The 14,376-nt window shown below is 28.9% G+C and overlaps 2 protein-coding genes across 2 annotated transcripts; both read left to right on the forward strand.

The window, feature by feature from the left end:
• The first annotated feature begins 6,552 nt into the window (after positions 1–6,552).
• On the forward strand, positions 6,553–8,853 carry LOC125067446. The gene is made up of 4 exons (XM_047676063.1): positions 6,553–6,858; positions 7,139–7,236; positions 7,633–7,720; positions 8,563–8,853. Exons 1-4 carry the CDS (start codon positions 6,553–6,555, stop codon positions 8,851–8,853), a joined length of 783 nt encoding a protein of 260 aa, XP_047532019.1.
• Positions 8,854–10,229: 1,376 nt separating this feature from the next.
• On the forward strand, positions 10,230–13,531 carry LOC125067531 (vegetative cell wall protein gp1-like). Its single transcript, XM_047676190.1, has 4 exons — positions 10,230–10,235; positions 10,304–10,408; positions 12,140–12,904; positions 13,418–13,531. Exons 1-4 carry the CDS (start codon positions 10,230–10,232, stop codon positions 13,529–13,531), a joined length of 990 nt encoding a protein of 329 aa, XP_047532146.1.
• The last annotated feature ends 845 nt before the right edge of the window (positions 13,532–14,376 follow it).

Below are 14,376 nucleotides of genomic sequence, written 5' to 3' on the forward strand. Positions count from 1 at the left end.
TCCTCACTTGTTTATAATTTACGAACTAATTAAAACTAAGCTTTTAACCATGCAACTAAAACTAAGCCATATTATTCTGAAAAAAATATATACACGAGCTCATGTTATATGTAAACTTCTTACAGGAGTCGATAGTTTCTTCAATAACATTGTTTTGAGTATCTGTAAATATATTGATGGGATTTTTTTCTTGATTCTCATTAGTTTTTAATAAATCATACGTTGTTTTAACTTGTTTGGTCCTTGAATGTTCTACAATTTTAGATTTGATATGCTTATATTTTGCTTTTTTCTCTCTCATTTCATTTTGACTATTTATATGAAAGTCTATGCATTGTTTTTCATTAGGTTTGTGTATTTTAATATTATTGAAATATTTTCTATCAAGTATACTCTGAACTTCAAATGATAGCTTCTTACATCTCTTCTGAACAGTTTTTGTTTGCTCTTCAAACTTCTTCAAAAGAGGTTCATCAGAAGCATGTGATATAGTTATTTTTTTTGGATTACATTTTGGTTTTGTATATTTTTTTTCTTTTCTTAACAGATTTCTTGTATTATTATTGTTTTGACTTTTTAAATTGGTTTCTGATTTATGTGACTCAAACAATTTACCATTTTTAAGTTTTTTGTCTCTTTCATTAATCATTAAAGACTGCTTAGTTTTCCCTAAACTGTTATATATTGTTTTTTTCTCTAAAATATTTTGTGCATTATCATTCATTATATTCTTTTTTTTAACACATCTTTTTATGTTTTTACCTAAAAAGTTACTTTGTTTCAATATTAAGTTATGTTATTTTAAAAAACCTTAAAATTAAATTAAGGATACCTTTTATACCATTTTGTAGTTGTGTTATATTGGCTTTTCTCTCATTTTTATTTAATATTTTCTCCATAATTTCTTTGACTTTTTTTCTTGTGTCATTATTATAATCTTCATTTATTTCTTCTCTAACAAATAATGGCTTTACTTTAATGTCTCCATAGTAAAAGTTGATTAATTTTGTAATTAGGCTATTAACTTCTTCACAGTTTTTAAATTCAACAAAAGTTTGTTTTTGATTATAGTTAAAATCATAATCATAGTTAGGACACGTTATAAAAATAAAGTAAATTGGAATTTTACAATTAAAATTATATTCATCTGTAAACTATATTTAAAAAAATATAAAATAAATGTAAAAAGTAATGTATCAAAATTATGTAAGTAGAAGCATATTAAATGATTACCTTTACTTTTGTCTTGTTGAAGTTTTTCCTAGTCAAATTTTCATGAATTTTTAAATGTAGGAATGTTTTTGAAATAAATCTTCCATTTAAAAAAACCCATTGATACTTCTTCGATACCAAACAATCTTTACCAATGTATGCTTTCACCTTATATTGATTTTTTTCTACTTGTAGATCTTTTAAGTCATTCCTATTTATTTCAAAAAGAGACCACAATGTCTGGTATATATTTCTATTTTTATGAATTTTAAAAATAATTTCATTTTTAGAATCATCTCTGAGGCTAAATGAGACATTACAATGAGCCAACGATAGCTGTTCTAGAGTCAATTTGATATTGTTTAATTCATTTAATAAATTTATAGATTTTCTTTGAATATTAAGATTGTAAAGAAAGCCTGAGATTTCTACCTAAAATCGTTATTATGTCAATTATGTGTCAGCAAATAAACTAAGCAAAGTTTAAATGTAGATAGGTACATACAGTGGTTCCTTTAGATGGTCTTGAAGTTGTTAAAATAAGTTCTTCTACACTGCTTTTACGAAACTTCTTCATCCAGGTTTCTTGCGAGTCTTTAAATTTTGAAGATATTTTTACATGTTCAGAAACTTCTATAATACTTGCCAAAGAAATACCTTTATACCCATATTTATTTGATATACATTTTAGGGAAGTGGCATCTATGAATTTGCTTGTAACATATTTGTCTCCTAAAAGCCTAAAATTATCCTTAGTAATACCTATACCATTATCCAGCACTTGGATATATTTATTTTCTATGCAGACTCTAATTGCTATCGAAGTAGAGTCTGCATCAAGTGAGTTATAAACCTACAAAATATTAGTCAATTATGTAGATTAATGCTTATATATGTATTTTAATACTTAATTGCGTTAAGTAATCGTATATTTTTTATTAATTACCAATTCCTCAACGACTCTTTTGAAACTGTTTATATATGTCGAAGCCCGTAAAAGGTTTTGATTCCGATCAGATATTTTCTTTAATAACGCCATGTTTTACTGATTTGTGATCGTTTTCTTTTGTTTTATAAGCAAAATATTTAGTTTATTTTAACTTTCAATAAGGATTACATTTTAACCTAGAAAATAATTAAAAAGGTAATAAGTATTATAATAAATTACATATGGATATATTATTTCGGTATAAACTATAATGTAAGTAGGTATTAATAATCTCTAATATTATGTAATTTATCACATTTATCGTCACGGAAATATTTTGATTAATTTTTTTTTTTTTATATATATTTAAGAATTAAATAGAACGAAGGTATCGTTATTCTATCGACCAATCTTAGCCTACTTAATATTAATTTTTTTCTTACACGTATGAAATTAATTATTTCTAAAATTTATTGGCTAAAAATCTAAGAGTTTTTTATAAAGTAACACAAAAGTTAATTATTTTTTAAAAATTTTTTTTAAATCTATGTAAACTTTTTTAGGGGCAATAAGTGCACTGTAATAATGCAGCTCTATTATCGATATTTTGCAGAAAGTGGATAAAGTTTCGACAAACAGAATGACTCATTCATAGATTTTGAAACACAAGAAAAGTATTTTTGATAACGCTAATACTTTTTTTTATCATCCTCCTAATTTTGCCGTCCCTTCTAATTTGCCCACTAGCCCCGAGCGCACGAATTTGAAGTTATAATCGATAATCGATGTTTAAACTTAAACTTGAAATCTCAACTAAACTAAATATTGCCATTCCACGCTAGTTGCTTTATAGTAAGATTTAAAAATTTCACTGAAACAACTGATTTCACGGCTTAACTGGTTAAAATACTCTGTGTATATTCATATTTTGTAATATATATTTAAGTAAACCCAATTTTAGATTTATGGTGGCGTTTTATACCTTATTTATTAAGAATTATACACATATTATTATAAATATATATTTTTTGTTAATAAAACACACTAAGTAGATATCGTGTTGGAATCTTCATCTCCATTTATAGGTTGTTATATTTTTACTGACTCTATAGTAAATTATCAGGCTTAAATATGACATTCATAGAAAATATAATTTGCTACGTAAAAGTTTCTTATAATCATTTTTGAACAAGAAAGAGAGATAGTATGAGATACTTTCGAATACGCGTTATACTAGATGACCTATCTCAAAAGACGAATACTTGTATTTGCATATAGAAGTGACATTTAAAAATATATTAGGTAAATTAAAATATATCATTAGAATGTTTACGCAAATACTTATTATTTCCAATATACGAGTAGGTTACGGTTAGTTACGTTTATATGTATGAACGCAATAGGTACTTTCTTGAAAGTAAGATAAATTAACGAACACAGTTTCGCTTTTATATTATAAATGATTAAGTATAACTATAATTATATTAAATATTGTAATATAATAAATTTGATTAGTACATTCCATACCTATTCTTTTTTAAATGTTGTTACCATAACATCGGTAAAAGTATCCTCACCCCATATCAATCAATAATAGAAATAGAACATTAATACTTCATGCATGATACGACTTCACTAATGGTCATCGATTGCCGTTTCAACCCTGAACTCGTAAAGGGGCTGAAGCGGTGTTTGAACATTCAATAGTCATAGTATGAAACATTTGAACGCTACGCTATCAAGAAATATACTAACTATAAACTTTTTAATTGATCTGATCCATTTTTAAGTATCAAATAATGTTTCATTAATTCAAGTTCAATTTATTTATAGTTTGTTTAATCGAACAAGTGCTAGTTAATTCAATGTCAATAAATAAGAGATATTTATCAGTTTTACATATGATGAACGTTTCTTTGGAGGAGGAAATCAAATTGTTTTGGGAATATGTGAAACGGTAAGTTTTGTAAAGAACTATTTTAAAGCACATTTTTTGCAGGCCGGTACTGTTAAAGTACAAATGAAAATGTTGTCTATTGACTTCGATTGGCGCATGAGGTGTAGGTACATACTCACTAAAATAATTATATCCAAGCGAAGTCGAAATAAAGATAAACAAACCTTAAATTTAATAATTGGTAATAACTCAGCTATATTGTGCACTTCTAAGAGTTTATGATTAATATATCTTTATTTATAATACAACTTCTTATATTCACTTTAATTTTACAACCAAAATTACGATAACAATTTCGTTGACGTTCAAAACGACATTTTTTTGCAAATCCATATTGAATATCATAGAATCGAGCTTTCGACCAATGATATCAAGTCAATTTGCTTTGAAATGTTGTTCATTTGTCTTTTCTTCTCTTATGGTTGCAATAGAGTTTAATTAATTATTAGGGTAGTAAGTAAAAAGCCACAGGGATTCATATTTATGTGATACTAAAACATTGAAATACACAATGAAAAACACATTACACCTAAACATTTTTTAAGTAATTTGTCATGTAAAGTTCATAAAGATTCATTCGCATTTTAATAATACGTTTTATACATAGTTGCAACGTTGCTTATAAATTTCAATCGAGAGGAAACTCACATAGATGAACATTATCAAAATTGTTATTCATTCTTTATCATATTTTGTCGTAGTCGGAATTTGAATGCGAACATTATTATTACTCTTGCGTCGATTCCTCCCAGATTATGAATACATATATGACTCTTTATTTATATTGTTATAATACAAGCTGCATTGTTGTTCAAGGCAATCTGTATATTTAGATTTTTTTAATTAACTTAAAAAAAAGGACGAGGACCAATTTTTTTTTTTTTTTAGTTTAGGTATTCAGTCGGGCTAGTAAGCTACCTGATGGTAAGTAGTTACCTTATCGCATAGTTTCTTTGAAAATATATACCTACAATAGGAATTTCTTAAAATAATCTTCATTTAAAAGAATGAACAAAAATTTTTATTTTAAGGCGGACAAAGTATTTATTTGGTTTTTAGCTTCCATTCAATATTATCTTAACTTTTACAAACAATGCAATTGGGTAAGTGAAACGTTGATGTGTTTGAATATAATTTTCTTAGAATATTAATGGTCATTTAGATAGTCCTGGCGACATCTGATAAAGAGTCATTGGTGACTAATGTTTGAAGTAGGGATTTAAAAAAAATACAACATATTTTTTTTAATAATGTCATTTTGAATAGTAAGAATTTTAAATACCTAATTAATCATTTTTAAGTTATCGAGACTATTTCTTGACACAATTATCTTTATTTGAAAGGAGTAGACAAAAAAGCTTTGATCTTTATCTACCATAGTTTAAATAGTTATAAACGGCCTTGAAAGGTTTTTAAGGGTATCAAAGATATTATGTTACGTCATATATTAATAATCATCAGGCACTCAGTAAATATGACTTAAAAATGTTATTTTTTTAAAATATTATTCGCTCTACAGTTACAATGATTTAGACATCACTATAATACTCGTAATTCTTATTAAATAAATACTTTAGTATACACATGCTATAAAATTAAGTAGAATCTCCTTCTCTTTAATTATTTAGGAACCAAAAAACAACCGTAAGCGATGCTGATTTTTAACGCATGTATATTATGGACTACCATATTTAATTTTTGTGTTGGTTATGCGTATGTGTGTATAATAAGTTATATGTTATGTAGACAACACTTAAATCAACAATTGTTGACCGAAGAGACCTCATTATGGAAGTCCTATGAATATCGTATAAGATTTTGTTATTTTGCCAACGATTAACAGAAAAACTTCCGACAGCGACGTTTTTTTTATTCTATGTTGACATAATTGGCTTAGTCATCTTATAATTTATGGAACATACAAACACGCTATGTATGCCTTTATTTGTCTCATTGTATAAAGTATTTACGATCAAACGTTCCATATTAATTTTGCTATGAATAATTACCATTTTGGGTAAATTAAAAAAATCTTACTTGTTTACAATATTGTACGATTGTATATTTATCACAATGAACAATGTTTGCTAACAAGAGTAATGTAGTTCTTCAAAACAGTTTTAGACAAAAAAGCATTACACATTTCTAAGGTTTGACAAATTTCTTATCTACCCAGTATAGTAGTCATCCTTATTGTTGCAAAACAATGTCCTGCCGATAAGGTTGAAGAATTTTCGCCTCTTTTAAATGGTATACCTATAAATACTTTAAGAAAGTGTTGGACGCCATCATTTCTGTCTCAAATTTTGGATAGTAAAGAAAACAACACAAAAGTAAGTACAATTTGACTTTTGAATTTGAATTTGTAGGGTTTTTAATCCTCGAAATATGCAACATATATATTTTATTATTATTCGTGATAGAAGTATGTTTGTTACTATTTATTTTGTTCCAGATGCTTAAACTTTTAGTTTTCTTGATGGTAATAATATCAGTATTATCAGCTGAAATACCATCGCCCGGGATATTTAATAACGAGGACACATATAAACCTGAAATTGAGGAAGCAATTGAAACCCATTCTATTCATAGTAAGATTACAAACTCAGAACCAGAACATCATCCTGTATATCGATCAGAAGAACATAAGGATGAAGGTCGAGCAAGAATTGAGCCAGTAAAGCCTAGAGGGCCTATAATTAAACATGATATGTTAGCTGATGAACCTGTCGCAGCACCATCTTCAGATGTTAATAGAAACGTAAGTACGCCCATTAAAATGTATTAAGCCCTACATATAATCTCGCTAGAGATATCTGAGTAAAAAAGCGAGCGAGCTTACAGACATTTCTTGTTTAATTTTTTTTTTTTTGAACTTTAGTGTCAAAATTATTATTTTTTTGAAACTTTAGTGTCAAAAATAAAAAAAGGTCTGTGTCAGTGTATTAGAGAGGCGATAAACTGGTAGCACGATGAGCATAAATTTGTATTTAATATCCAATAAATTAGCTTTTGAATTTTAATACTTGATAAAATTGCAGGATAATTATGGTTTCTCGGGACCAGTGGAAGTGGCCTATCCTGATATTCCGTATGCCCCTAGCTATGGATATAGACACGGATATGCTGGACAAAATAAGTAAGATTTCTTTAATATATACTTGAATATTTTCACACGTAAAATGCAAAGCGACATGGTAATTTTCTTATATCGTCAGAAAACAAAAAGAAAGAATTAAAAATAAGTTATAATTATTTAAACATATCGTCAATGATTATTATACGCCTACCCAAAAAGTGAATGTTACGTATTCAGGGTTCATGCATGTATCTGGGTTTTTTTGTTCCATAACTTTTTAACGTCTGAACAGATTGGGATCGTTAGAATCCTTGCATCATGAGTGTCACTGGCTGTGTGTGTGACAAATACATTATTATAATTCATATACAGCGACAATCGTATTTTTTAATTATAAATATAGAAAAAAAAATATTTTCCTAGATTTTTTTTATATTACATCTGATTTTGTTACAGCTATGATGTGTATGGAATTAGTGATGATTTGATGGAACCAGATACTTCATCTTTTGGACTGCTTTGGAGCCAAGTACCTGATTCTAGGGTATTTATATGTTATTTATTTTGCATTGATTCTTTTTATTGATAACTAACTGGTTCTGATGTATTGACTATATTAGATTAATACATATAATAAAATTGTAGTGTCTATTTGTAATATTAAAATAACCGCATTTAATTAAATGCATATGTATGTATGTATACACGGTACATATACCAAATTATTTTTTTCAATTTTTGCCTCTCTGTCTTTTTGTCTGTTTGTTCCGGCTTATCTCTGGAATGGCTAAATAACTTTTTTGTTAAATGCAAAAGCGCACGATTAAGCCCGTCTGGGTAGGTACCACCCACTCATCAGATATTCTACTGCCAAATAACAGTACTCTGTATTGTTGTGTTCCGGCTAGAAGGGTGAGTGAGCCAGTGTAATCACAGGCACAAGGGATATAACATCTTAGTTCCCGAGGTTGGTGGCGCATAGGTGATGTAAGGAATGGTTAATATTTCTTACAGCGCCTTTGTCTTACCATCAGGTGGCCCATATGCTCGTCCTCCAACCAATGCCAAAAAAAAAAAAAAAAAAAAAAAAAAAAAAAAAAAAAAAAAAAAAAAAAAAAAAAAAAAAAAAAAAAAAAAAAAAAAGCACGAAGTCGCATGCACATCTAATTTTTTCATAATTTCAGTATGAATTGTTTATGATGGTATGTATGTGGAAAAAAATCTTAGTTATTTCTTAGATAAGCAGAACAGATGTTTAAATAAGAATTGTTGATTAAATATTAGTCACCATACATATAGTGTACACGACGTAAACAGAATAAAACATTATTAAAATTGTGCTATTCAAATTATAATTGCCAAATTTATGAATTTATTTATTTTTAGACGTTGGTGAACTACGCTGGTAGGACTATCAGTTGGGTATTCAGCAGCATTTTCGTCCTAATGCTCGGTTCGTTCCTAACCATTGGACTTTGTACCTACACTGATTTGTGCAGGATTACGTTTAATGGCGTTGGTCCAATTCATGAAGAGATGAGATCCCTTATAACCCCAGAACGCTTGGAGAAAATTAGTAACGCTGCTGACTTTGTAAAAACTGCGATTAATAAGTATCAAACCATTCAACATGTCCCCGAACCAGGTACAAGGAAGCGACGTTCAATCTTCTATTAAAATGTATTTAAATAATTATAAAATAAATATCTGCTTTATTACTTATTATTTGTCAATTTATACCTTAAATATATACTCATGTTTTAATACAATTCTGTAATGCTATAATCTATGCTCATAATTATACTAATATATATATACTCCTGAGGAAGATAACAAGTTCTAGAATAAATTTATTACTGTCATAAAGACAATGTACACTTCATAATGAAAGAGACTAATACGTGTAATCTTAAAATAATAAGGCATTAGTAATAACTCAACAATGTTTGTAAACATAGATGTACATATATCCCCTTAATTCCATAAAAGAATCACTGGCGGAGATCAGTCGGAGAGTCACACCTAGAAACTATTATTTTTGATGTAAATTTTATCAATTTTTTATCAAAGAAGGAAAGAAAACTGTTTTTAGATTACTTATATAATAATAATTACGTGCATTGAAATGAAATGAATGAATGAAACAATTATTATTTATTCACAGCGAATTATTTACTTTAAAGCTTTAATTATAATCAAATAAATTTTTAAAATAGCTACTGTATATATCATGATTATGTAATGGTTTTAAGAACACAAGCAGAAGTTCCCCGTAGAATCGCAATTCTGACGCGCTGGACAGAAAGATAAATCAGCGTTCCTGTTATACCTTAATGAAGGGTTTTGCACGATTATTAAGTATAGAAAAATTATATATAGGTCACCTACTTACAAGTCAATTAAAAGCAAGATAATTTTAAAATATAAAGTAAAAAAAACACTTAACATGGACAAAGTTTAATCTCTCTATTAAAATTGATTTGAAATATTAGCAATTAAACATGCACTCTTTAATCGTTTATTAGGTAATGTAATTAACAAGATAAAATTGAAACAAGTAACACCTTCTTTCACAATGAAAATAAAAAATGATTAAAAATGTTAATATAATTTTTAGTCACTTTATACTAAAGTAAACTTTTATTAAACATTTGCGTGTTAAATACGATAAAACTCTTCAATATATCTAGAAGAAAAATATATTGAACAAAAATTTAATAAAAAAAAAACTGATCTAAAGTCGAACTCAATTATTATGATTTAGTATAAAAAATAAATGTGCGTTGTTCCTTCTTCTTTTAAATAATAAAAAAAATGTCACTTAGGGTTTCTTGGAATTTTAATGTAAGAGTAAGTTAATAAAGTGTAATTTAAATACTGTATCATTTGCAATTTTAATGATTTTTGGTAATCACCTTAATTATAAATCGACATAATTATGAACGAATTAGTAAAAAGTCTTTCGTATTTATTGAATGTCTAATAACTTTTTTAGTCATTCTTTAAGTTACCAGTAATAGGATTATATCCAAAATTATTTGATTTTATTTAAAATGAAGGTTAGTAATGTTCATGTCGAAAAATATTTTGAATAAATTACAAATTAAATGGTTTTGTAATTTTACAGATATTAAAAATTGTAACACTTGCTTCAATTTTGACGGTTGTCCGTGGAACCAGATACGCATATTTTGATAATAATATTATTGAATACGAAGATAGACCGATACAAGTAAGTGAATTTATAGTTTAATTTTTGGCCTAATTTTAATACCAATTCATGAATTTTAAAAAATGCCTAGAAGCCTCTTTTTTTGAGGAGAACATTTGGAGCTTAACTTAACTATTGCGGTTGATTTTCATTCAACACATGCAAGTTCACTTATGATATTTTTCTTCAATGCCGAGCTCAAGGTGAATTATAAGAATAATTTTAACATATAAAAATTCACTGATGCTTGCCTGGATTTGAATCGGTTGAAATTCACGTGTTCGCATCATTTTACCACGTTGACTCTCGACATCAATGCTAAATGTGTAGCTGAAAATTAATTTCACTGCGCGATACTGATTGTCATACCTATTATTATCATGACATATCAAACCTTATATAAAAATCCGTAAATTTACATAATTTACATAAAATTACACTAGACTATAAATATCACAATATATGTAGTACGTCACATTATAGTAAAACCTTGATGAAACTATAATTAAAGTAAATAATATGAAAGAGTTGTCGTTTCCAGTTGTTACTCATGAAAATTACTGCCACTCATTGGCATTTTCCATAATCGCTTATATTACTCAAACATCACATCAATTTAGTAATCAGTACAACAATAACTCTCTTAGAACATAGTACATTAGGAATAACATCAAATCTAGTTTATATATACGTATCTTACGAGTGTCTATTTAATTTTTAAGATTTAAAAAAAAATTGCATCTGTCCGTGGCTTTGATAGCGTTTTAGGGGTTGGTCATTCTTATGCCTATCACAGGCATAAGAAGTTGCATTTGTTCCGTGCTTTGTTTTTGTTTTGGGAGTTCAAGCTTGCTTTGTACCAAATTTGATCAAAATTGGTTCAGTGCTTTGGCTGTGAAAGAGCAACAGACAGATAGAGTTACTTTAGCATTTATAATATAAATAGAGACAATTTCTAACTTTTACGTACATTGTACACATATATCAGTAGCACTATTCAACAATATGAATATTTAATCCTCGTAGAAAATTCTCTCTTTGAAGAACGTTTTGGAAGAAAATAATACGTTGAGAAATAAAATGTTATTGTTCTAATAGATGGACGTTTTTAATTTACTATAAGAAGATGGAATGATTTTTTTTTCTATAGATGTGTGCAAAATATTGATAAAAATTTTTCCAGAAATGAAATAACATAATTATGGTGTAGTATAAATTGTATATTTATATCTCAAACTTTATACTTGTCACTGCTTACGTAACGTATCTATATCATTCAATAATAATATGGGGTGAAACACTTATTATAGATAAAGATTAAACATTGCTGAAGGTCACCTAGAAATTATTTTTATTTCTTTAGATTGCGATTTTGGCTCTTTAGTTTTATACATAGTAGGTATTATCAAGTAACCTTATAAATAAAAACTTGCTTTTTAAAGCCGTCAAATTCGGTTGTAGTTTCTACCGAAAACATCCTGTAAGAACGAGAAATCTCAATTACGGCTGATTTGGCTTATTTCCCAAATAACGTAATACAAATCTTTTATAGATTATATCAATTTTTTTACACTCGCCTTTAATCGATCGAGATTTTGAAATTAAATATGTGTATTTTAAATTTTTGGTTGGTTATATTTTCAGATGATTTTTCGAATATTTTGTGTATATTAGTGGTATTGGATATGCTATTTTATTGAATAATTATTTAGCATGAAATGTATAAATATAATTTGTTTATTTTTATTTTAGACAATTTCATTACCTTATCCTTATCAAGAACCTAAAATAATCACAATCGAAAAAGGGTCCCGGAATTACGCTGCCTCAAATTTAGATGTACTCGTATCAACTGCAACGGCCACAGCAGTGGCAGAAGAGTCACAACCAACTCCATCGCCCATAGAACCAAGTCCGTCACCCTTAGAACCAAGTCCATTGCCCTTAGAACCAAGCCCATTGCCCGTAGAACTAACTCCATCGCCCATAGAACCTAGCCCATTGCCCGTAGAACCAACTCCATCGCCCATAGAGCCAACTCCATCGGCCATAGAAACAAGTCCATCGCCCATAGAAACAAGTCCATCGCCCATAGAGCCAAATCCATCACCCATAGACCCAAGTCCATCGCCCCTTGAACCAAGCCCATTTCCCCTAGAACCAAGCCCATTGCCCGTAGAACCAACTCCATCACCCATAGACCAAAGTCCATCGCCCCTAGAACCAAGCCCATTTCCCCTAGAACCAAGCCCATTGCCCGTAGAACCAACTCCATCGCCCGTAGACCAAAGTCCATCGCCCCTAGAACCAAGCCCATTTCCCCTAGAACCAAGCCCATTGCCCGTAGAACCAACTCCATCACCCGTAGACCCAAGTCCATCGCCCCTAGAACCAAGCCCATTTCCCCTAGAACCAAGCCCTTTGCCCGTAGAACCAACTCCATCGCCTATAGAGCCAACTCCATCGCCCATAGAAACAAGTCCATCGCCCATAGGAACCATTTACCACATGGTAACAGTAAGTGTAAAAAGTTTCTTTTTTCATTTTGTGAAATAATATTTTATATAATATACTATGATGTAACCTGTAGTTTCCGTAAAATTATAGGCAATTGACCATTAAATTATTTTTACTACTAAATTTTTAACTAAAATAGAATGATTGCTGTAGCTACGTAAATTTAAGTATTACAGACTATCATTTTTCGTTTAGTTTTATAGAAAACTAGCAAATCGGTCGCTTGAATGAGCGGAACATGAGGAACTAGCATCTGCTTATTATATTTTAGGATATATTTCAAATATTAGATTTTTATTTTATTCCTTTGCCTGGCTTCATCCATAAAAATACTACAGTAATTAATGAGTAAGTGTTACCATCACTAAATAATCACCGCAATATAATTTACCGCAACGACTTTTTTATATTTCATAAATGTTATTTTTGTTTACAGCTGTTCACCGGTTTCGTGAAAAGGATTATAATGAAAGTCGTCACTAACATAACTACGTTTATATTTCGTTTTTTTAGCATATCGACGTTGCATCTAATGTCACAGAATTAAGTTCCTTTGAAACTCCAGGACGTCTAAAAAGAGCGACTAAATTCCTGGAAACAGAAATTAAAAGATTGAAATATGTGTAATATTGTAATCTATATAAATATATATGTAGCCGCCTAGTATTGTTGTTATATAAATAAACGTTTTTTAGTTATTATTCGTAATTATTTATAATCCCAAAACCTTTTTGGATGGCAAACTCCATGTTAAATGTAATTTAAACCATCCGGTTTGGTATAATGACATTGCATACATCTTTCGTATTTATTATGATTGGTATGAATTTTGAAATATCTCAAGATAATTTTAAGTGCTCCTGACCAATTTCGGCAATGGCGGCCGATAATTTCAAGGGAGACAACTACGCCGAACTTATAGTGTCCAAGTATGTGTTATCACTCGTGCACTCTCTATTTCCTCACTCTGAAACTGGACTGGGAGGCTGGAGACGTTCATATCATAGAATCGGACGTAAGATCCGGATTGAATAATACATTTTAATACGAAGAACAAAATTATTGATTTGTTATTTATACCTAGCAATCAGTTTATCTTCTTTGATAAAATCATAAAAATAAAAAGACAGTTGCGATTTCATTAATAATATAGAATTATACACCTATTCTAACTATATTACACTACAGCACTTGACTGATATCAAAGGCAAAAAAGTTTTTATTGTACAACAATATAACTACAAAAGTATCTCTTGTATAAATTTACATACTATTTATTCCGAATTAAATACTAATCGATATATAATTTGTCACTCTGGCAATACATGGGGCTTCGACCTGGATAAAAAAATAGGCAAATCAATTACGTAACATCGCCAATAAAAAGAAAAATTCACAATTTAAAACTGTATGAGAGATTTGTACGTCTTCTTTTAGTTTGACTTTTCGGTACTATTACCGTTAGAATTATT

This window comes from Vanessa atalanta, chromosome 11 (genome assembly GCF_905147765.1).
Source record: "Vanessa atalanta chromosome 11, ilVanAtal1.2, whole genome shotgun sequence".
NCBI classification, from domain to species: Eukaryota; Metazoa; Arthropoda; class Insecta; order Lepidoptera; family Nymphalidae; genus Vanessa; species Vanessa atalanta.